Source organism: Dryobates pubescens, chromosome 10, assembly GCF_014839835.1.
Source record: "Dryobates pubescens isolate bDryPub1 chromosome 10, bDryPub1.pri, whole genome shotgun sequence".
Taxonomy (NCBI): domain Eukaryota; kingdom Metazoa; phylum Chordata; class Aves; order Piciformes; family Picidae; genus Dryobates; species Dryobates pubescens.
Window position 1 is genome coordinate 12,628,018 of NC_071621.1, and position 25,210 is coordinate 12,653,227.

General features: G+C 49.5%; 1 protein-coding gene across 1 annotated transcript in view; it reads left to right on the top strand.

The window, feature by feature from the left end:
• The window catches only part of GAB2 (GRB2 associated binding protein 2), a 143,570-nt gene that overhangs the window by 66,659 nt on the left and 51,701 nt on the right, over window positions 1-25,210 (top strand). Inside the window, exon 2 of the mRNA XM_054164527.1 lies at window positions 6,425-6,725. Coding sequence (XP_054020502.1) covers window positions 6,425-6,725 — 301 coding nt within the window. The remainder of the gene's footprint in view (window positions 1-6,424; window positions 6,726-25,210) is intronic.

Genomic DNA, 25,210 nt, shown 5'->3' on the forward strand with positions numbered 1-25,210 from the left:
TGGCAGTGTTGTTGGATACGACAAGAACAGTAAGACCAGTGAGTGAACCAAGCCACCCAAAACATGCTCATAACATGCCCTCATCATTTCTATCCCACTTTCCTAGATATGACATTGCCAGATTGACTACACTGGTGACAGATGAGAGAGCACAGCAAGAGGACAAGCTGTCTGGGAAGAACAGTGAGTTCTTTCCAGGTGTCACAGTCTTGCTCACATGCTTCTGGAGCATGATCTCCTCTCTGCCACAGCAGATACACCAGGAGCCAGAGGACAAATATGCTTGTGGGGTGCAAAACCACTCTGCACTGCAGAGTCAAAACTAGGGACATGTGAGGCTTGGGCAGACTCTGGGCTTTCCATGGGCATGGTGGCATTCCCAGCACGTGCTGGTGGCTGTGGCAGCAATGACAGGAGCCATCCTGCACCCAGGGCTTCTTTGGCTCTGGGCAAATCCAGGATTCAAACACCTGCTTGCTCTGATGTGGGGTTTCCTGCCTGAATCACTTAGTCCCTGGCTTCATCCTGGTGTGAGAAATTTGCCTGATGTCACAGCTAGGTCGCTCATCCTGCCTGCCAGCTCAGATTAGATTCTGTGATTTGTGTCAGATCAGATTTTGGAAGGTTTGTTTCACACTGGTGGTGTGCTTGCAGGGACAAAGGTGGCAGGGGGAGGAGCAGAGAAGGGAGATTTCCTGAGAAATACTTCTTTTCTCTCCCCCTTCCCTTCCCTTCCCTTCCCTTCCCTTCCCTTCCCTTCCCTTCCCTTCCCTTCCCTTCCCTTCCCTTCCCTTCCCTTCCCTTCCCTTCCCTTCCCTTCCCTTCCCTTCCCTTCCCTTCCCTTCCCTTCCCTTCCCTTCCCTTCCCTTCCCTTCCCTTCCCTTCCCTTCCCTTCCCTTCCCTTCCCTTCCCTTCCCTTCCCTTCCCTTCCCTTCCCTTCCCGACCTGCACTTGGGTTATTATGCACTTAGAGTCCCCACATTCCCCAGCAAAGGAGAGTCTGAGCCCCCTGCACTGGCACCACCAGCTTTGTCACAGCATTGTGCCATCAGGACAGCCACAGGGCACGTGAGGGACCTCACTCATGGTGTGGTCAGAAAATTTCTCATGATGGTTGCTCCTGGTTCTTCACCCAGCAGAGAGGATGAGAAAGGTCCCAACCACTGCCTGAGCCCATCTGAGCATCCCTGCTAAGCACACTGAGCCAATGAACCCAGCAACACCACCTTGTCTCTGCCAACCCAACTCTCCAACCCACAAACCAACCATACACAGCTGGAGAGGGGCCAGCTCTGTGAACTTTATCTTTCCACCGCGCTGTTGAGGTGGAAACCTCAAACAGTAGTCAGGGTTCTTGCACCCAGGGAGGATTTCCATTGCTCTGGCAGCACAATGGGCATTTCTTTTTAACAAACAAGTCTTTAAAAGAGGCACTTGCCAAGTGTCAAAATATTTCTTAACGGTGTTAAGGTCCTTTAGCAGCTGTAACTTAACTGCCACGCAGCCCGATGCAGGCAAAGGACCACACAGCTGGAAATTCGTGCCACAAAGGCTTCGTTTTACGGCTGTTAAGCTGTTGGCCTCTCCACTTTGTAAAGCTGTTAAACACGGCCCTTGGCTCACACCACGTGTTGGTGAGGCACAGGGTTTTGGCAGGAGTGGGCTGACAGCAACAGGGGCTTCAAAGCAGCTGGGAAGGAAAATAAATAAGGAGAGAATTAAAAATCAGGTGGAGGAGGAGGAGATGCATCTTAGTTACCAGAGCCCCATTGTGGGGAAAAGGGTCTTGGAAAGAAAATGTGTTGGCATCCTCCTCTGGTTGGGCATGGACTGTGATTACCATGCACAGTGGATGATGAGGGGACTGGAGCATCTCTGTGAGGAGGAAAGGCTGAGAGACCTGGGGCTGTTTAGCCTGGAGAAAAGACTGAGAGGGGATCTACTCAGCGATATCTAAAGGGTGGAGGTTGAGAGGATGGGGCCAGACTTTTCAGTGGTGCCCAGTGCTAGGACAAGAGGCAATGGGCACGAAGTGGACACAGGAGGTTTTACTTAAGCATAAGGGGAAAGTCCTTTCCTTTGAAGGTGACAGAGCACTGGACCAGGCTGCCTGGAGAAGCCTTTTTCTCTGGAAGTTTTCAAATCCTGCCTGGACATGATCCTGTGCAGCCTGCACTGGGTGACCCTGCTTTAGATCATCCCCAAAGGCCCCTTCCAACCCTGCACCATTCTGTGCATCCTACTGCTGTCTCTCAGCTGGTGGTTGGTAGATCCTTAAATCACCCTTTTTCAGGAGGAAGGTGCTCTAGGGGAGCCTAAACGTGGAAGATCTGGATTCTATTGGTAGCTTTGAATGGGGATTTCCCAGTGTCTCAAGAGGATGGGCCACATGCTGCAAGCTGTGTATCCTTTGCCACATATCATTATATGTTGAAGCCAGTTCCACTAGTGCCACAGGATGCTCCTGGCAAGCACGGGCTGAGATCTTTCCTGATAGAAACCTAGCAAATCCACAAGGAAGAACTGAAACACACTTGCTGAGTTCAGTGTTCAAAAATTCAAACAAAATGGGGGAAATCTCCACAAATATAATAAGGTTCCTGGCTATTTCATTATTATTTCCTTCCATTCTCTTCTAATGGTCAATGCTTATTGCTCTGGCTCAGAAGCTGCTATTAGCAGGCAGCAACAGCTGGTCCTGCTGTGGGGATGTCCGGTGGGAGATGTATCCAGCTGTGCTGCCTGCAGCTGCCTGCCTAGGACAGACAGACCAGAGGCTGCTGCTCTGAGCTGTTTTTTTCAGTGTCAGAAGCTGTTTCAGAAGAGCACTGCTGACTCTTTATCATCAGGAAGGCACCAGACAGAGGCAGACAGGGTGGTCACCTAAGGCTGGTGGGTCTGTGGCTCTGTCCAAAGGTTGCACCCTCCTGCAATACTCCACCTCCATGATACTCCTGAAGCTTCCCATGAAATTTTGTCCTGGCAAGAGCAGTTATTTTGCAGCCAGGTTATGGCAGGGCTTGCCAAGTACCACCAGACTGCACGTCTTATATTGTTTTCTCTGCCAGATATTGAGTGTGTGGGGCTTTCCATTGCTACCAGACAGACCAAGGAGAACTAGAGAAGTTGTGGTGATAAAACAGGAAGTTGTGGTAGCATCGTTGGCCTTGCTTGCACCATTTCCTCCTATTTTTTCCATGAAAGCTCTAAAGTCTGAAGTCTAGTTTCTGTACTTTCTGGGGGGTTTTAATGCAACTTCCCAGCCATGAAGGGATGCAGCAAGGCTTGACTCCAAACAGTTAGAAATCACCGAGCCAAGTAGTAAGAAGTGTTGGATGTGTCTTCATTCAGGGGGTGGTTTGTGTGGTTGCACACTTTGATCTTTCACATCCCCTCACTGATGTCTGCCCAATGTCTTAGTCCTGCCAAGTGGCTGCAAAGAAATGGCATAGTGTTAATAGGAGGAAGGTAATGGGACATTTTCCACCTAAAGCTAGAAAAAAATGTTCATGACTTGTCTCCTGGTGATTTGGGTGATCCATGTTGAGGAGATGGACTAGCAAATTATTGCTGCTGCCTGGTGAAATTGGTTTCTTCCCTCCCTGATGGATCCAGCTCCACTGTGTGCTGGGGTTTTTTAAATCTAAAAGCAGGCATTTTGATGAGAAATGGGTAAGCTTTTCCTGGGTGAAACCAAAATCTGCCAGCCTTGCACATCCTCTTGCTAAGCAATTTGCTGCTCCACTGCATTTGGAAGATTACACTGAAGTTGCTTTCCTGGCACTGGGAGACGGTTTGATAATTAGTGCAAAACTAATTTGGTTACAAATCTCAACAACACCAACAAAAGCTGTTTTCCAGCCTTTGAGAAGTATGGTGTGAATCAGACTGTTCAGAGAAACCATCACAGGTCTTTCTTACCCTTACTTCAGCCACCAAATTCTCCAAAACTGTGGGATCCTGGTGCAGTTGGCTGGCTGTGAGATAGCATGTGTTTGTCACCAATATGAGCCAGCAGTGTGCCCAGGTGGCCAAGAAGGCCAATGGCATCCTGGCCTGGATCTGGAATAGCATGGCCAGCAGGAGCAGGGAAGTCATTGTGCCCTGTACTCAGCACTGGTTAGGCCACACTTCGAGTGCTGTGTCGAGATCTGGGCCCCTCAGTTTAGGAAAGATGTTGAGTTGCTGGAACGTGTTCAGAGAAGGGCAACGAAGCTGGGGAGGGGTTTGGAACACAAGCCCTATGAGGAGAGGCTGAAGGAGCTGGGGTTGCTTAGCCTGGAGAAGAGGAGGCTCAGGGGAGACCTTCTTGCTCTCTGCAGCTACCTGAAGGGAGGTTGTAGCCAGGTGGGGGTTGGTCTCTTCTCCCAGGCAATCAGCACCAGAACAAGAGGACACAGTCTGAAGCTGTGCCAGGGGAGGTTTAGGCTGGATGTTAGGAAGAAGTTCTTCAGAGAAAGAGAGATTGGGCATTGGAATGTGCTGCCCAGGGAAGCATTGCAGTCACCATCACTGGAGGTGTTTAAAAAGAGCCTGGATGAGGCACTTAGTGCTATGGTTTAGTTGATGAGATGGTGTTGGGTGATAGGTTGGACTTGGCAATCTTGGAGTTCTCTTTCAACCTGGGGTTGATTCTGTGTTATTCTGTGATTCTGTAATATGTAAAGTCTCACAGGGCTGTGGTCACTTCCTGGGGAGAATCATCTTCTTGTGCTATCTCTTCTTATCTTCTTCTATTTCCATCTCTGGACATATTCAACCCCCTCCTGCATGCAGTCCTGTGCAACCTGCTCTAGGTGAACCTGCTTTAGCACTGTGCTGAGACTAGATGACCTCCAGAGGTCCCTTCCAGCCCCCTACCATTCTGTGATCCTATGATCATAGAGGTCCCAGCACACTGTGTGGCTGCATCTCTTGGGTTACTAAAGAAGTTTGTGGCTGTTGATTCTTCCTTCTTAAGGCATCATGTGCTTCTTCATGACCCAACCTCTCATAATCACATGAACCCCAAAACTGTTAATTTTAAGAAAAAAAAAAAATAGAAAAAGATAAATCTTATTTTTAAAACTCAAATGTCCATGGGCAGACCAGGACAGTAGGGATCACATCCCCTCCCTTAGCAACCTTTGGTGCAAACCGAGGTCGGTGTTGGATGGTGCAGGAGCCCTGGCTATAACCCACCTCACCCCACTCATTTGCAGGGTGTATCCATCCCATGCTGTTTGTGCATCTCTCAAACCTTCATTGCCTTCAAGGCAGCCTGAACAAACTCTGGTGTTTTAGGGATGAGGCGTAGACATAGTCCCTGCCTTCCATACACCCTGGGAGAAGAGCCCTCTGTTAGGTAGCATAGCTGTTCAATGGGAACACCCCAAGGTGGTCCTTCACCCTGAGCATCTATCCACCAGGTGCCAGGGTGCTTGTGCAGAGCCCTCCCCCACTAAAACCCCTCCAGCCTATGGGCTGGGGAGTTACACCAGCACCATTCTCTGTGTGACACATCCTGTAGTGTTTAGCATGATTGTTGTGACCATTTCCTCTCCCATGGGCTCCCAACTGCATTTGGTGTGAGGAGAGCAGGGGGACCACAGCTGCCAGTGCCAGGGCTGATGGCTGACATTTATTTCACTTCAAGCACCCCCTGAGCCTGTTCCCCTGGTGGCTTGGCCAGGGGCTGCTGTCAGCAGTCTTCAGAAGGATCAATTATAACCTTTTCCTTTGCTAAGGAGTTTCCTATGTGCTGGGGAGGAGAAGATGCTGAAAAACAAATGATGCTTGGGCTCTCAATAGGTCTTCATGGCATTATTCCTGATATATAAAGACCCCAAACAGCTCCCCATTGGTTTTATTAGCCTTTCTATCCTGGCATTTAAACAGAGGTGGGATTGGCTTGGTCAGTATCTGCAGACACATACTGTGATGGTCTCAGGGGTTTCTCTGAAGGTCATGATACCCAAGGCACTGTGTCCAGAGCACCTGAGCTCCTCCAAGCCACTGGAAGGCATTTTGGCACTGCGATTTCTGGTGATGCCACCCCACAGATGATCTTACATCGTGGAGTGAAGCATATTTGGATCTTGGGAATGCAGCTGGGCTGTAGCATAGAAGCAAGGCTAAGCCTCAAGGCTAGCACTGCTTGGGATCATCTTAACCTACAATGATATATTGGTACTTATTTCACCTGGATGAATAGTGGGGTTTGAGTATTGAGCTGATGAAGGGGGGCCCTGAGCAGCATCCCAGGGGAGAGAGATGCGGTGTCCACCTGTCGTATTCCTGTGCAAACTACCCTAGGTGAACCTGCTTTGGCCAGGGGGGTTGGACTCGATGACCTCTGGAGGTCCCTTCCAACGTCTAATGTTCTGTGATTCTGTCATGTTGAGCCTGGCAATGAGGTCCGTGCTTTCTGCCTTGTGGTTTTCAGGCATGGAAGAAGCGCTGGTTCGTCCTGCGCAGCGGCCGGATGAGTGGTGACCCCGATGTCCTGGAGTACTACAAAAATGACCACTCCAAGAAACCTCTGCGTGTTATCAATCTCAACTTCTGTGAGCAAGTGGACGCAGGCCTTACCTTCAACAAGAAGGAGCTGCAAGACACCTACATCTTTGACATCAAGACCAGTGACAGGACCTTCTACCTGGTGGCTGAGACAGAGGATGACATGAATAAGTGGGTTCGCAGCATCTGCCAGATCTGTGGCTTCAACCAGTCTGAGGAGAACACAGGTACTGTGGGGGCTGTGTCTGTGGCCAAAACCGTCTCCTGTCCTGTCCTTCCACTGGGGCTTTGCTCCTCTTTCATATCAGACCTGAGAGAGGAGTGTGCAGCCCATCACAAGGCTGGGAGGGCTGGGGTGGGAAATGAATGGACATGTATTCTCCACCTTTGACATCTGAAGCAGAACAAACTTTGCTCCTGGGAGCCATCTAATTAATTTCCCCACATAGCTGTAGACCTTTGACTCACTTATAAGAAGTTTGTGAGGTCTGGAGACTTTTTCAGTTGCAGCCTTTGTCCTCATTCATCACTGAAAGTCCCTTTGAGAGCTGTGTGAACCAACAGTGCAAATCCCCCTCATGTAGAGGTTTCAGTTCTTTGGTGGAAAGTTACTGGTACTATGTCCCTCCATGCTGCAGTTGTCCCCACTGCTGACTAGCTCTCATGTAAAGGACAGGCAGATCCTCCCCACCTGCATCAGCATTTCTTCCTGCGACTCACTGGGAGAGCAAAACACTAGGTGGTGTTGGTACAGCGATGGGACCTGTCCCACCTGCCATGCTCCACCATCCAAACTCAGTTGCACTTTGGCAAGTTTCTGTGGTGAGCACTGGTGAGCTGCCTCCACTTTCTCCACAGCACAGGAGCTCGCATAAACCCCACATGAAATGGGATGGGATGGAGTGCAGTGCTGTGGTTTCCCTCTAGTTCCATTAGACCTGGTGGCACCTCTGGGCATAAAATCATAGAGTGGTTTGTGTTGGAAGGGACTTCTAAAAGCCCAAGCCCCTGCAGTAAGCAGGGTCATCCCCAACTAGATCAGGTTGGTCAGAGTCCCATCAAACCTGATCTTGAGTGTCTCCAGTGACAGGAACTCCACCACCTCTCTGGCCAACCTGTTCAGTGTTCCCTCACCCTCATAGTAAAGAGCTTCTTCACAGCATCCAATCTAAATCTATCCTTCTCCAGATTAAAACCATTGCCCCTTGTCCTCTTGCTACATACCTTTGTAAATAGTCCCTCTACAGCTTTCTTGTAGGCCTTCTTCAGGTACTGGAAGGCCACCATAATGTCTCCCTGGAGCCTCCTCTTCTCCAGGCTGAACATCCCTAACTCTCAGTATCTTTGCTGTATCTCATCCATGGTCCAGTCTTATCCAGGAGCCTCCAGTCTCATGCCCTGTCTGCTTGAAACTCCCCATAAATAATCAAGTCCAGCTTGAATCTGTTTTGCTCCCTGGTGGAGCAGCTGCCATCCGCAGGAGCTGAAAGCCTGCCAAGATCTTGTCAGGCAGGACAGCAAACAAAGCATCGCAGCGGCGCGGATGCAATCTTCACCGACTGACTGACGCAGGGAACAGGACATCACCTTGGCAATGGCTGCACGAGCAGCAGAAAGGATCCTGGATAACACCACCGGTGTGATCTTTCAGGGAAAGGTCAGGCTAAAATAAATGGTGTCCTGTTCCAGTGTCAGCAGCTTGGTCCTCCAGGTTCAGCCCAATCATTCAGGTCCCTTTTTATTTTATATTTCCCTGAAGCTGTTTTGCTGCAGGCTTTTCCAGAGAAGGGCCACGAGGATGAGCAGAGGGCTGGAGCTCCTCTCCTATGGAGACAGACTGAGGGAGTTGCAGCTGTTCAGTCTGGAGAAGAGAAGGCTCCGAGGAGACCTTATTGTGGCCTTCCAGTATCTGAAGGGGGCTGCAGGAAAGCTGGGGAGGGACTTTTTAGGGTGTCAGGTAGTGATAGGACTAGGGGGAATGGAACAAGGCTAGAAATGGGTAGATTGAGACTGGATGTTAGGAAGAAGTTCTTCCCCATGAGGGTGGTGAGACATTGGCACAGGCTGCCCAGGGAGGTGGTGGAAGCCTCATCCCTGGAGGTTTTTAAGGCCAGGTTGGATGTGGCTCTGAGTAACCTGATCTAGTGTGAGGTGTCCCATGGCAGGGAGGTTGGAAATAGAGGTTCCTTGAGGTCCCTTCCAACCCTAACAATTCTATGACTCTATGATTTTGCCCATATTCAGCTGGGTCAGAGGGGGCACACATACACACACACACACACACACGTGCACATACACACACTTATAAACACACACACGCGTGCGTGTGCACGCACATACACACACACACACACATGCATACACATACACGTGCACACACATGCGTGTGTACACACACATGCGTGTGTACACACACATACACACTTGTGTGCGCGCACACACATGCAACACACACGCAACACACACATGCACACATATGCGCACACATACACGCACATATACACACTTACACACACATACTCACACACATACACACGCATACACACACATGCACGCACTCACACACACATACACACATACACATGCACACACACACATACACAGGCACACACATGTGCACACACAGATACACACACATGCACACACGCACACGTGCACACACGCACACACATGCATACACACACATACATGCGCATACACACACACATACACATGCACACACACATACACATACTCACACACATACACACACGTGCACACACAGATACACATGCACACACATGCACACACTCACACATGTGCATACACACATGCGCACGCACACATACATGCACATACATACACACACATGCACACACACATACACATGCACACACATGCACACACATGCGCACACACACGTGCATACACACACGCGCATGCACACATGCACACATGCACACACACATACACATGCACACACACATACACAGGCACACACACGTGCGCACACATGTACACACGCACACGCATGCACACACACGCGCACACACGTGCATACACACACGCACATGCACACATACATGCACATACACATGCACACACACACATACACAGGCACACACACGTGCGCACACATGTACACACGCACACACATGCACACACATGCACACACACGTGCATACACACACGCGCACGCACACATACATACACACACACATACACATACTCACACACACATACACATACTCACACACATGCACACACACGTGCACACACATGCACACACTCACACGTGCATACACACACGCACATGCACACATACATGCACACACACACACATACACATGCACACACACACACACATACTCACACACATACACACACACGTGCACACACACGTACACACACATGCACACACTCACGTGCATACACACACACGCACGCACACATACATACACACACACATACACATGCACACACACACATACACATACTCACACACATACACACACAGATACGCACACATGCACACACTCACACACGCGCATACACACATGCGCACGCACACATACATGCACACACACACACACATACACATGCACACACACACATACACATACTCACACACATACACACACAGATACGCACACATGCACACACTCACACACGCGCATACACACATGCGCACGCACACATACATGCACACACACACACATACACATGCACACACACACATACACATACTCACACACATACACACACACGTGCACACACATGTACACACACATGCACACACTCACACACGCGCATACACACACGCGCACGCACACATACATGCACACACACACATACACATGCACACACACACATACACATACTCACACACATACACACACAGATACGCACACATGCACACACTCACACACGTGCATACACACACACGCACGCACACATACATGCACACACACACACATACACACATACACACACAGATACGCACATACACACACAGATACGCACACATGCACACACTCACACACGCGCATACACACACGCGCACGCACACATACATGCACACACACATACACATGCACACACACACATACACATACTCACACACATACACACACACGTGCACACACACGTACACACACATGCACACACACACGTGCATACACACACACGCACGCACACATACATACACACACACATACACATGCACACACACACATACACATACTCACACACATACACACACAGATACGCACACATGCACACACTCACACACGTGCATACACACACGCGCACGCACACATACATGCACACACACACACATACACACATACACACACAGATACGCACATACACACACAGATACGCACACATGCACACACTCACACACGCGCATACACACACGCGCACGCACAGAGTGTTTTTTATCCCATTTAGTAAAATGAGCTTTCATCCCCGTGGCAGCGGGATCGATACTGGACTTCAGTGAAATATAACTCTGGGCAGCAAAAGGAAAAACAATCTCCTGCTTGCAAGTACATCTGTCCCAAAGGGCAGGCTGGGCTCGTCAGGCTGCAGAGAGCCGAGCGCTATTCCTTGCAGGATCACGGAGTGACATCAGCAAAAGGGGAACGAAAATCTTTATTTGTAACAAAATCACAGCTCATTAATGCTGTAGGGAAAGTACCCACTTGAAACGGTACCCAGCTGCCAAAGCAGGATTTTCTGAGTCAGTCAAGGGAAAGCCTGCAATGGCAAATGCAGCAGATGTGTCCAGATGCTGCAGAAAAGAGGGACCATGAATTATTCAGGGCTGGTGCTTCGCTTTGGTGCTCGCTGAAGCGGTGACCCCACGCTCACCTTTCCTTCAGCATCCTTACTAAGTAACGGCAAATAAATCATCAATTTCCCAAAGCAGATAATGTTTGGTTAGAGAACCCATATCCCGAGGCTGGGCAGAGAGGTTGAGAGATCATTGCAATGTGATGGATGTTGGGAGTTTTGTCTGTCTTGATGCATGTGAACCCATTGCCCATCCTTCATGGTGGATCAGCTGGAGAGAGAAACAAACCGGTCATAGCAATATTTGTAACTCCTGTGCTATCTCTTCACCATCTCCTTGAAGGGTTGATGGATAGGAGAGGATGAGGAGTTTGCATGAGATTAAACCAGTTCCTGGGTAGAGTCACAGAATTGTAGGGGTTGGAAGGGACCTCCAGAGATCACCAAGTTTAACCCTCCCACTGATGCAGGATCACTTAGGGTAGGTCACACAGGAATGTGTCCAGATGGCTTTTAGTAGTCTCAAGAGAAGGACACTCCACAACCTCTCTGGGCAGCCTGTTCCAGGGTTCTGTCACCCTTGTAGCAAAAAAATTCTTCTTCACACAGAGAAGTTGATCTTGGAACATGTGACATTTCTTTCTTAGACCTTCACCTCTCATCCTCAAGCCTCTCTGTGCCTTGTTTTGGCCTCTGTCTTGGAGAATGAATGAGTCAGTAGCTGGATACACCAAAAAGGGAAGGAAAAAGTAATCATCATGGGCAGAAAAAGCTCCATGCTAATTGTAACAATTAATTAACTAAACCTCCCTCTCCCAGCAGACAGGCAGTGTGGTGGAACCAGAACAGAAACTGCCAGGGAAGCCACTGTGCACATTTTTCTGGTTGTACTTGTTCCCAGGTACATGACAGCTTTATACTGACCTGAAAGCCTTGCTGGGTCCAAATCTGAAGCCAGGCTCTTCCCAACTGGATTATATTCACATCCTAGGTAGGGAAATGCTCCCTCACCGGCAAAAGCACTTTGTACAGCTGCCATTGCATCCTGAGTTACAGAATCACAGAATGATAGGAGTTGGAAGGAACTTCTGAAGATCATCTAGTGCAAATCCCCTACCGGAGCAGTTTCACATAGAGCAGGTTGCAAAGGATGGTACCAGGCATGTTTTGAATGACTCCAGAGTTGGAGACTCCACCACCTCTCTGGGCAGCCTGTTCCAGTGGTCAACCACCCTCTAAGTAAAGAAATTTCTCCTCATGTTCAGATGGAACTTCCAGAGTTCAGATTTGTGCCCACTGCCCCTTGTCCTGTCTCTGGGCACAACTGAAAAATGATTGCCCCCATCCTCCTGACACCCACCATTTAAATGTTGATAAGCACTGATAAGATACTCCCTCAGTCTTCCCTTCTCTAGGCTAAAAATCCCTATGTCCCTCAGCCTTTCTTCACAAGAGATGTTCTGGTCCCCTCATCATCTTCCTAGCCCTGATTGAAGAGATACCCTGCATCAGCTGAGCCCCAGCCACTAGTCGCTAGTTCACTTTTAACCCACCTGTGGCAGAGGTAGAACTCATTAGCTTTTGGGGCAGTTTGGGTAAAAATCTACTTCAGCAGCTCCACACAAGGGTAGGAAAAAAAATGGGGTTTCAGCTCTTTTTTTTTTGGCATGATTTAGTGAACAAAAGTGATGCACACCGGCTGCAGACTCTGCACTGGTGTGGGACCATGCGTGGGTGCTCCCAGAAGGCAAAACAATTAAAAGGCCAAATGAATTTATAGCTTTTGATGTGCCTTGCTGTTTGCAGCTCGATGGGAGAGTGTAAATCTTCCGTTGCTTGGGTTTCACATTAATCCTTCGTGTCCAGTCTAGACCAGGGGACTCTAAGGATTAGGAAATAGATGGAGTTTGGGGAGTTTTGACATCGTGCTGCAGGTAGCTGCTGGTTAAGCTGATCACCAGCTGCTAGACACATCTGGTTCATCAAAAGGAACCTTGTTTCAGCCTGAGGGACCTAAATGTCAAAGCAGTGGGAGGGACTGCAGGTTGCCCTGGCTCCAAGGAGGAGTAGCAGCCGCTTCACAAAGCCACCGTGGTGGCTACATTCCCCGCTCCAACCTGAAAATAATTGCAGTGCAGTGTGATTACATCTGCTGGGAGAAGGGAAATTAAATTGACTCCAAGGTGTTTCCCCAGACTGCAGCAAAGCTTTTTGTTTCGTTAACACCTATTTACTTTGAGAGCTAATTACTATTTTTCAACAAGCAGAGCCTTGCAGGATCCTGGCTCCTCCACGGGGTCCAGGGAAGCCAACAGTGCACAAGACAAGCAGATTTGCTTCTGCCTCAGTGCTGCTTTTACACTGCCATTTGCACTGCTGCCACCTTGGCTGGCTCTTGTCAGATGCAGGGAGACCTGATGGGGACCCTGAGCCACAGGCTGTGGGAGGAACACAGGCGTGTAAGTCTTTCAAACCATCTGCATTTTCCCTGCCCTAGTGGGCAGGCAGCCAGGGCTCAGCTGTCAACTGGATTTTCTGTTATGCTTTGTTTGTTAGAGTTTAAAGAAAGATCACCAAATCCCACTAAACATATCTTGTGTGCTATTAACCTTTTCTGGCTGATGCCACGATCCCACTTTGTCCTGTTCCCAATAGCACAGAATCACATAATATTGGGGGTTGGAAAGGACCTTGAAAGATCATCGAGTCCAATCCCCTGCAAGAGCAGGATCACCTAGGGCAGGTCACACAGGAATGCATCCAGGTGGGTTTTGAATGTCTTCAGAGAAGAAGACTCCACAACCTCTCTGGGCTCTCTCTGAGGGTGTTTTGTCACCCTCACAGTGAAAAAGTTTTTACTCATGTTGACATGGAACCTTCTGCACTCCAGCTAACACCCCTGGTTCCTTGTTGTGTCACTGGGCACCTTTGAGAACAGCCTGGTTCCATCCTCCTGATACTTACCCTTCACATATTCATAAAGATGAATGAGGTCACCTCTCAGTCTCCTCCTCTCCAATCTAAAGAGCCCCAGCTCCCTCAGCCTTTCCTCATCAGGAAGATGTTCCACTGCTTCTAGCATCTTTGTGGCTCTGCACTGGATTCTTTCAAGCAGTCCCCTGAGGTCCTTCTTAAACTGAGGGGCCCAGAAATGGACACAATATTCTAGCTGTGGCACTAGGGCAGAGGGGGAGGAGAACTTCTTTTGACCTACTAACCACACCCCTTCTAATACACCCCAGATACCATTGGACTTCTTGGCCACAAAGGCACATTGCTGGCTCATGGCCATCCTTCTATCCACCATGACCCCCCAGGTCTCTCCTCTGCACTGCTCTCCAGCAGGTGAGTCCCCAACCAATATGACAGAGATGCAGCTCCAGTAGCATATAATTTAATTACTTGTGAACCAACATGTGTCCTTGCAGTGAATGTGTCCTTGAGGGGTCCTGTGCAAAAGTTAGTTCTTCTTGAGTGGTTGATACCTTTATTGATTCCATCCCAATTTACTTTGTCACCCCCAGCACCTTCCTGGAGCATCCCTGTACTCAACACTGGTGAGTCTGCACCTTGAATACTGAGCTCATTTTTGGGCCACTCACAAGAAGTACATTGAGGTCCATGTGCAGAGAAGGGCAAAAAAAGGGTCAAGAGCACAAATCTGAGGAGGAAAGGCTGAGGGAACTGGGATTGTTTAGTCTGGAGCAGAGGAGGCTGAGGGGAGATTCTTCTTGCTCTGTTGGTGGTTGCCTGGGAGAAGAGACCAACCCCCACCTGGCTACAACCTCCCTTCAGGTGCTTGTAGACAGCAAAAAGGTCTACCCTGAGTCTCCTCTTCTCCAGGCTAAGCAACCCCAGCTCCCTCAGCCTCTCCTCACAGGGCTTGTCCTCCAAACCCCTTCCCAGCTTTGTTGAACTTCTCTGGACATGTTCCAGCAAGTCAGCATCCTTCCTAAACTGAAGGGCCCAGAACTGGACACAGGACTCAAGGTGTGGCCTAACCAGTGCTGAGTACAGGGCACAATGACTTCCCTGCTCCTGCTGGCCACACTATTTCTGATCCAGGCCAGGATGCCATTGGCCTGCTTGGCCATCTGGGCACACTGCTGGCTCATGTTCGGCCTACTATCAACCAGTATCCCCAGGTCCCTTTCCACCTGGCTGCTCTCCAGCCACTCTGACCCCAGCCTGTAGCTCTGCATGGGGTTGCTGTGGCCAATCTGTAGACCCCGACACTTGGATGTGTTCAATCTCATGCCCTTGGACTCTGCCCATCTGTCCAGCCTGTCGAGATCCCTCTGCAGAACTCTCCTACCCTCCAGCAGATCAACTCCTGCCCCCAGCTTGGTGTCATCTGCAAACTTACTGATGATGGACTCAATCCCCTCCTCCAGATCATCAATAAAGATATTGAAGAGCATGGGGCCCAGCACTGATCCCTGGGGCACACCACTAGTGCCTGGCTGCCAGCTGGATGTGGCACCATTCACCACCACTCTCTGGGCTCAGCCCTCCAGCCAGTTCCTAACCCAGCACAGAGTGCTGCTGTCCAAGCCATGGGCTGACAGCTTGGCCAGGAGTTTGCTGTGGGGGACAGTGTCAAAGGCCTTGCTGAAGTCCAGGTAGACTACATCCACAGCCTGCCCCACATCCACCAGATGATCAACTGATCATAGAAGGAGATCAGGTTGGTCAGGCAGGACCTGCCCTTCCTAGATCCATGCTGGCTGGGCCTGATCCCTTGGCCATGCTGAAAGTGCTGTGTGATTGCACTCAAGATGACCTGTTCCATAATCTTGCCTGGCACTGAGGTCAGGCTGACAGGTCTGGAATTCCCTGGCTCATCCACCTGGCCCTTCTTGTGGATGGGCATCACATTGGCCAACTTCCAGTCCTCTGGGACCTCGCCAGTGAGCCAGGACTGTTGAAAAATGATGGAGAGTGGCTCGGCCAGCTCATCTGCCAGCTCTCTCAGCACCCTAGGATGGATCCCATCCAGTCCCATGGACTTGTGGGGATCCAAGCAGCTAAGGTCTGTAACTACTTCCTCCTGGATCACAGGGGAACTATATTGCTCCCTGCCTCCATCTGCCATCTCAGGAGGCCAGTTGTCAGGAACACAACCTATCCTGCTATTAAAAATTGAGGAAAAGAAAGTGTTAAGTACCTCTGCCTTTTCCTCATCTTCAGTTACAATATTCCCCTCCATGTCCACCAAGGAGTGGAGGTTGTCCTTGCCCCTCCTCTTGCCATTGATATATTTGTAGAAGGATTTTTTGTTGTCCTTCACAGCAGAAGCCAGTCTGAGCTCTAAATGGGCTTTTGCCTCCCTAATTTTTCCTACAAAACCTAGCCACATCCTTAAACATGTCATGGGTTACCTCTCCTTCCTTCCCAAGATGATACACCCTCTTTTTCCCCCTTAATTCTCTCAGTAGTTCATTGCCCATCCAGGCTGGCCGTCTGCCCCGGCGGCTCATCTTCCGGCACATTGGCGCAGCCTGTTCCTGCACCTTCAAGAGTTCTTTCTTGAAGCAGGTCCACCTCTCCTGGACACCTTTGTTTTTAAGGACTGTTTCCCAAGATACCTCCTGAGTTAGTTCCTTAAGTAATGTGAAGTTCACCCTCTGGAAGGCCAGAGTGGAGGTTTTGTTGCTGCCCCTCTCAGCTTGACTGCATATTGAAAACTCAACTATCTCATGGTCACTGGACCCCAGACAGCCTCCAACCACCACATCTCCCACCAGCCCTTCTCTGTTTGTAAAAAGAAGGTCAAGCAAAGCCTTACCCTTGGCAGGCTCACACAGCAGCTGGGATAAGAAGCTGTCCTCCATACACTCTAAGAACCTTCTAGACTGCCTCCTCTCTGCTGTGTTGAGTTCCCAGCAGATATCAGGCAGGTTAAAGTTGCCCAAAAGAACAAGGTCTGGTGATCTTGAGACAGCCTCTAGCTGCCTATAAAACAATTCATCAACCTCTTCATCCTGGTTGGGTGGTCTATAACAGACTCCAACCAGGATGTCAGCCTTGTTGGCCTTCCCTCTAATTCTCACCCACAGGCACTCAACCTGATCATCCTTACTCTCTAGTTCCATGGTGTCTAGAGCCTTCCTGATGTAGAGGGCCACCCCTCCACCCCTTCTCCCTCGCCTGTCTCTCCTGAAGAGCCTGTAGCCATCAATTACAGTGCTCCAGTCACGTGAGTCATCCCACCACGTTTCTGTGATGGCAACTACATCATAACTTTCCTGCTGTACCAAGGCTTCCAGCTCCTCTTGTTTGTTACCCATACTGTGTGCATTAGTGTACAATGCACTTCAGCTGGGCTGCTGGTTTCACCCCTGACTCCAGCTTACCACTCTCAGACTCCTGTCTGGGGGGACTGGCTTCAGCCCCTTCCCCCTTCAAATCTAGTTTAAAGCCCTGTCAATGAGTCCTGCCAACACCCTTCCTTGAACCCTTTTCCCTCTGTGGGATAGGCTGTTCTCATGTGCTAGGATCTTTCTCCCCCTCTGGGACAGATGTACTCCATCTGTTGCTAGCTGACCTGGTGCCATAGAAAGTTCCCCAAGATCCCCAAAATTCTGTTGGTGGCACCAGCCTCTGAGCCACTTGTTAATTACAGTTGCTGTCCTGTTCCTTTCAGTATTGCTTCCTGCAACTAAAGGTATTGATGAAAAAATTACCTGTGCCCCTGACCCCTCAACCTAACACCTCAACCACCCCTCAACCTAACTCCTGCATTAGGTGCTCACACCTAATGCAGGTGTTATCTCTGTTGACAGAGGCTGCCCAGGGAGGTTGTGGAGTCACCATTCCTGGAAAAAAACCCCTGTGGACATGACACTTTGGGACATGGTTTAATGTCTATGATGTTGTTGGGTCAAGAGTCAGACTCAGTTATCTTAGAGGTCTTTTCAACCAAATGAATTCCATGATTCTATGGTTCTGTCTCTTCCATGGAGCAGGGGCTATATCAGGGGCTTGGATTCATCTACGAGCCTATTCATGCACCACATTAATGCCTCTGTGCTACAGGTCTAAGCCAGCTATGGAAACAGCAAAGGGAATATTTGTGGGTTGCTAAATATCCTTGCTCTAAGTCAAAGGTTCCCATCACTCAGAAAGGATGAGTGGGGCATGGGAAAAGGATGGTGCTAGGCTCCTGCCCTGATGGTTTGTGTCTGGCAGTGGTGGCCTCTCCCACACAGATGACAAACATGTCATCTCCTGTTTTTTTCATTCAGGACTTTTATTTATTTCTCTGCTTTCTGCCAGGACGTTGTGCTGGGGTGGTCCCAGGCTCTGTCTCACTCCTTGCTCCATCTCCAAGGCTCAACTCATATGTTTTGGATCATGGCTGGGATCAATCCCCAGCAAACTCAAGGCTTTCACTGTCTCACTGAATGCAGGTTAGAGCTGAGCATTCATGTTTAATGGAGAGCTGAGTGCCTCTGCTTTCTCCTTCAACTCACCCGTGCTCACTCCAGCAGTTCACTGAATCAGCCCCCAGATGCCACTGACTTTCTGCTCACATCAGTGAGATCTCCAGTTCTGGGCTCCCCAGTTCAACAGGGACAAGGATCTGCTGGAAAGAGTCCAACAGAGAGCTACCAGGATGATTAAGGGACTGTAGCATGTGCCCTATAGGGAGAGGCTGAGAGCCCTGGGGCTTTTTCATCTGGAGAAGACTGAGAGGGGATTTAATAAATGTTTATAAATATCTGAGGGCTGGGGGTCAAGAGGGAGGGGACAGGCTCTGCTCAGTTGCTCCCTGTGATAGGACAAGGGGCAATGGATATAAACTACAGCACAGGAGGTTCCACCTCAACATGAGGAGGAACTTCTTTACTGTGAGGCTCACAGAGCACTGGAACAGTCTGCCCAGAGAGGTTGTGGAGTCTTCTTCTCTGGAGAAGTTCCAGACCCATCTGGATGCATTCCTGTGTGACCTGTGCTAGAGTCCATGATCCTGCTCTGGCAGGAGGGTTGGACTCAATGATCTTTGGAGGTCCCTTCCAATCCCTAACATCCTATGATCCTATGATGATCCTGCCATCTCCTGCATCCTCCAAGAACAACCTCCACTCTAGGTGTCTTCGGTTTAGTGCTGCCCCAGAATCTCCACTGGATACCCCCTTCCAGCCCACAAGAACACATCTATTGTTTTACTAGTGACCTGACTTTCTTGGTCTGGTTGCTGGCACGTTGCTCTCCAACCTGCTCCCTGCTTACATGGGCTACCCACAAGTCAGTGGTGTGAGCCCCTATGGCTGCTCTTGCTCCCATCTTGCTTATCCCCCAAAATGGTTCCAGCATGCCTCTTTACAGCCAGGCTTGCACAGCGAAAGCAAAGGGAGCTCAAGGTGGGCTGGAGAAAAAGCAGTACAAATCTACCCCTGAAGACCTGTTGGCAGGACAGGAGGTACCCAAAAGCCCAGCAAAGAGGCTGCAGGTAACAAGATTCAGATAAAACCTTATGTTCGCACCTTGTACCCCACATATCTCCCCCAGGCACCCCCAAAACACTGGTGTTCATCATCCCTGCATGCAGGAACAGGGCACTGGGGAGCCCAGGCAAGGTGATGACCCCAGAGCAGCCCCCACACTCCCACTGCTGCTACCTCTCTGTGACCAGGCATAATCAAAGCAGAGGGGAAACACTAATAACCACCACAAGACCAGGTACTTCCTTGCTATTGTGTCCAGTGCATGCCTCCTTCCTTCCTTGCTTGTGCTCTGGAGTACTTACAAGCCCAGCAGCATGCTGGCGAGCATGTTGGGGCCTGAGGAATAGAGATTGATAAATGGGGGTAAAGAGGGAGATGTGGGGGTGTCCTCATGTCCCCAAAAGCATCTGGGGCCCTGATACACTTTGTTCTGATATCTTCAGGCAGCACTGCCACCCAAGGGCATCTGGGCAGGCAGCCCCTTGCAGAACCTTGTGCCCTCAAGCTGGGCCAGGACTTGACACATCAGCTTCTGTTGACACAAGTCGGTTGGTCTTGACTTCATTCTTAAGCTTGGGCATGGTTTATGCTCAGGCAACAGCTCACTTGGAGACCAACCTGTGTGCTGGCAGACAGTGTGACACTCCATGGCAATGGTCAAGGTTATGGTTGAGTTGAGCTACCCAAAGGGCAAAGTAATGGTTGAGTTGAGCTTGACCCATGGGGTGTATGGGGCAGACATGATTAGTTTTTTCCCACGTGTCCCACCATCCCATCTCATTCAAAGAGCTAATGTTCCTTACCCCATGTGGGGCTTGGAGGTGGCCTGCACTGGGACAAAAATGTGGAGTCCTTGAGTCTTGAGGCATTTTCTCCCACCCATCAACCTACCATCTACATAGACATGGACTTTTCCTCCGTGTTCCCATCAATACTTTCCACACTCAGCACCATGGAGCTTGGAGCTCCTTCTTTCAGAACAGTCAGTCATATCTAAACCCACTGGTTGTACGTCTCATGGATGTTTGTATCAGCCCTACCCATTCTTCTCTAGCATGTTCTGAGTTTTCCTAACAACAGAAACAGCCATGGCTACAGATTCACTCTGGATGGACAAATGCAGATGTCACATCTTAGCCCTAGGCTTGACCCAGTCTTACTGGAATGGAGGTGGGGGAGACCAAATAACTTCAGCTCACTTTGCACCAGACTCATGGCTGAACTGGTGCATGCAAAAGCCTCCTTGCCCAAGTTCCAGTTTATCCTTTAGTCATCCTGCCTCTTTAATTGAGTCCCAGACTTCCCTGACCTTGGTTTTCCTGCTCCACAAACAGCAAGTTATTTTAGGATCCGACACTGTTCAGCTTTTATTTCAGTATAAACAATACCGGGGATGGAGTGGTCTTGGCACAAAGGAGCAGCTTGAGAGCAGTTAAGTGCCTGCTAACTTTCCCCTCCCCTTTCTCCCTCTTTCCCTTTGGAGATGAGCTAGTTCAGGTACTAATGAGTCTGCTGAGGAGCAGAGAACTGATAACACCTGGAATTTGCTTCCTAGTGACAGAAACAGGGAGAGATCATTGATGTTCTCTACCAGCTGATCAAGGTTACTTGCTCTGATTCCTCTGGTGGTTTGGAGAGGAAACCAATGCTGTTGAGAGTGAGCCACATGGTGATGGTTATAGTGTGTTGGCTTTTGGGGAGAAGATAACAAAACCACACCTAAAATGAGGTGAAACATTTGCACCCTCAAAGTGCCCATTTCTTCCCCCTTGGCTCTCCAGGGATCCAGGGTGATGAGCTCCAATGAATGCATCCATCTCAGGATTGCTGTCAAGACCTTTGAGATATCTGGATCTTCAAATGGTGTTATTTATCATCATTTAATTTACACCAGGTGAAGATCAACCTCTAATATTCTTTCATACCATATTTTCCTTGCTATACCAAACTCTGCATCAGGTTGTGTTACTGTTAGCACTGCAGAACCAGAGTCAACATTGCACTGCTGTCATGGTCACTGTCAATACCAAACCCCGATTTCTAGCCAATCTTGGTGTCAAGAGAAGGAATGAAGCAGAGATTCAGATAGCTTCAGAAACCAGAAAGCAAGAGAAAAGGTCCCAAGGTATCTACATGATTAGAAAGTCAACCTTCTAGCTGGTTAGTTGAGCTCCCTTTAACCACACCCAGCACTGATGGGAACAAGCAGAAGACGCAGCTGTTAGTGGGAGCCCAAGGTTTATAGGCAAGGAATGCTCTTATCTCACCACAAATAATAAAGCCATCAACCAGCAAAAGAAAATTTATGCTCAGCTTTCAAAAAAGACCAACAGCCAAATGTTCCAGTTCTCTGTGACTGCTTCCCAGCAGGCACCCAGCACAAAGGTATCCAACCAACCTCTTTGGAAGATAAATGTGGAGCTGTAGGACTAAGGCCTTTGGGGAAAATCCTGCCCTTTCCTGGCCCAAGTCCCACTGGGTTTGCTGAGCTGAGGCTGGGATTTGAGCTGGGAGGGAGGGAAGAAATGTGAGGTTCAAGAGCATTGCCCAGGCTTTGCAGCATAGGTTTCCCAGCAGAGATTGGCAAGATGCATTCGTAGCTCTCAGTGCTGCCTAAGGCTGTCTCCTGGGCCAGGTACCCAGCATCAGAAACCTATTTCCAATAATTCTTGGGTTTATAATTGGCTTTTATGGCTACGAGCCCTGTGCATGTCAGGTCAGCCCCATTAGTTTAATGGGCACTGAGGAATTTTTAGGATGGCTTACTGACCGTGGAAAAATGAGCACAACAGACACTATCAGCCTCACATCAACAAGCAAAATCATGCAAAGCCTTTGGAAACAAAACCAGCTGATGGGCTTGGAGTGAAGCAGCCACTGAAGCGGCACTGCCTGAGCAAAACCCAGGGAGGGAGGGAGGAATTTTGGGTGTCTGCCAGCTGGGAGGAAACTTGCTGTCAAATTCACCTGCATTTATGTTTCCCAGAGGGATCCTGGAACTGGTTTAACCTGTGTGCCCCAGCTGTAGCATGCTGGAGTTTCATGGAACTGTATCCCATGTCTGCAAAACTGCTTGGTTGTTGGGATGGGATGTGGAGCTGCAGAAGATGCCCAACAAAACTGTTTGGGTGTTGGGATGGGATGTGGAGCTGCAGAAGATGCCCAAAAAAACTCTTTGGGTGTTGGGATGGGATGTGGATCTGCAGGAGATGTCCAACAAAACTCTTTGGGTGTTGGGATGGGGTGTGGACCTGCAGAAGATGCCCAACAAAACTAGGTGCTGGGATGGGATGTGGATCTGCAGGAGATGTCCAACAAAACTCTTTGGGTGTTGGGATGGGATGTGGATCTGCAGGAGATGCCCAACAAAACTAGGTGCTGGGATGGGATGTGGATCTGCAGGAGATGCCCAACAAAACTGTTTGGGTGTTGGGATGGGATGAGGATCAGCAGGAGATGCCCAACAAAACTAGGTGCTGGGATGGGATGTGGATCTGCAGGAGATGCCCAACAAAACTGCTTGGGTGTTGGGAAGGGATGTGGAGCTGCAGGAGATGCCCAACAAAACTGTTTGGGTGTTGGGATGGGATGTGGATCTGCAGAAGATGCCCAACAAAACTGTTTGGGTGTTGGGATGGGATGTGGAGCTGCAGAAGATGCCCAACAAAACTGTTTGGGTGTTGGGATGGGATGTGGAGCTGCAGGAGATGCCCAACAAAACTGTTTGGGTGTTGGGATGGGATGTGGAGCTGCAGGAGATGCCCAACAAAACTGTTTGGGTGTTGGGATGGGATGTGGATCTGCAGAAGATGCCCAACAAAACTGTTTGGGTGTTGGGATGGGATGTGGAGCTGCAGGAGATGCCCAACAAAACTGTTTGGGTGTTGGGATGGGATGTGGAGCTGCAGGAGATGCCCAACAAAACTGTTTGGGTGTTGGGATGGGATGTGGATCTGCAGGAGATGTCCAACAAAACTGTTTGGGTGTTGGGATGGGATGTGGAGCTGCAGGAGATGCCCAACAAAACTGTTTGGGTGTTGGGATGGGGTGTGGACCTGCAGAAGATGCCCAACAAAACTAGGTGCTGGGATGGGATGTGGAGCTGCAGGAGATGCCCAACAAAACTGGGTGTTGGGATGGGATGTGGAGCTGCAGAAGATGCCCAACAAAACTAGGTGCTGGGATGGGATGTGGATCTGCAGGAGATGTCCAACAAAACTCTTTGGGTGTTGGGATGGGATGTGGATCTGCAGGAGATGCCCAACAAAACTAAGTGCTGGGATGGGATGTGGATCTGCAGGAGATGTCCAACAAAACTGTTTGGGTGTTGGGATGGGATGTGGATCAGCAGGAGATGCCCAACAAAACTGTTTGGGTGTTGGGATGGGATGTGGAGCTGCAGGAGATGCCCAACAAAACTGTTTGGGTGTTGGGATGGGATGTGGAGCTGCAGGAGATGCCCAACAAAACTAGGTGCTGGGATGGGATGTGGATCTGCAGGAGATGCCCAACAAAACTGCTTGGGTGTTGGGATGGGATGTGGAGCTGCAGGAGATGCCCAACAAAACTGTTTGGGTGTTGGGATGGGATGTGGATCTGCAGAAGATGCCCAACAAAACTGTTTGGGTGTTGGGATGGGATGTGGAGCTGCAGGAGATGCCCAACAAAACTGTTTGGGTGTTGGGATGGGATGTGGAGCTGCAGGAGATGCCCAACAAAACTGTTTGGGTGTTGGGATGGGATGTGGAGCTGCAGGAGATGCCCAACAAAACTGTTTGGGTGTTGGGATGGGATGTGGAGCTGCAGGAGATGCCCAACAAAACTGTTTGGGTGTTGGGATGGGATGTGGAGCTGCAGGAGATGCCCAACATGCAGGGGCCAGGCTGGGAAAGGAAATGAACGCAGGAACCCATAACTTGTGTGTGAGCAAGTTGAAGGCCAAGGGGGAAAAATCACAGTGACCTTCATAACAAATAATTGCAGGTGTTTTATCCCAGCATGACTTTTTCCCTCCCAAGCCAACATATTTCCCCATTTCCTTCTCTCCATACATTTCACATTATTCCCTCCAAACCTCTATATGCCCTGAGCACTGCTTTGTAAAACCTGATAAAAGCCAGGACAGATTGAGACCCTCATTTCCCAGACTTCAATGCCTGTTTGTTTGCTGCTTTGTATTGCTTTCTATTTCAAATTAAACCCAAGTAAAGGGAAAGCTTCCCAAAGCCTTTCAAGCCTCTGAGTAAAGGCAAACGGAGCAGGAAGGAGCCATGAAGCTGCCAGTTGTCGTGAACTTTCCATGACTCCACTCAGGGTTTGTTTCCAGACTGATTCTTATTTATGAATGCAGTAGCATTTATTGCTGATTTTATCTGTAAAGATAACACTCCTTCCCTAGATGGCTTCTGTGCCTCAGTTATAATTAGTGCCTGCTCCTCAAACATACTTCTGCATTATTTAGTGTGGTACAATCTCAGAGCTGTGAT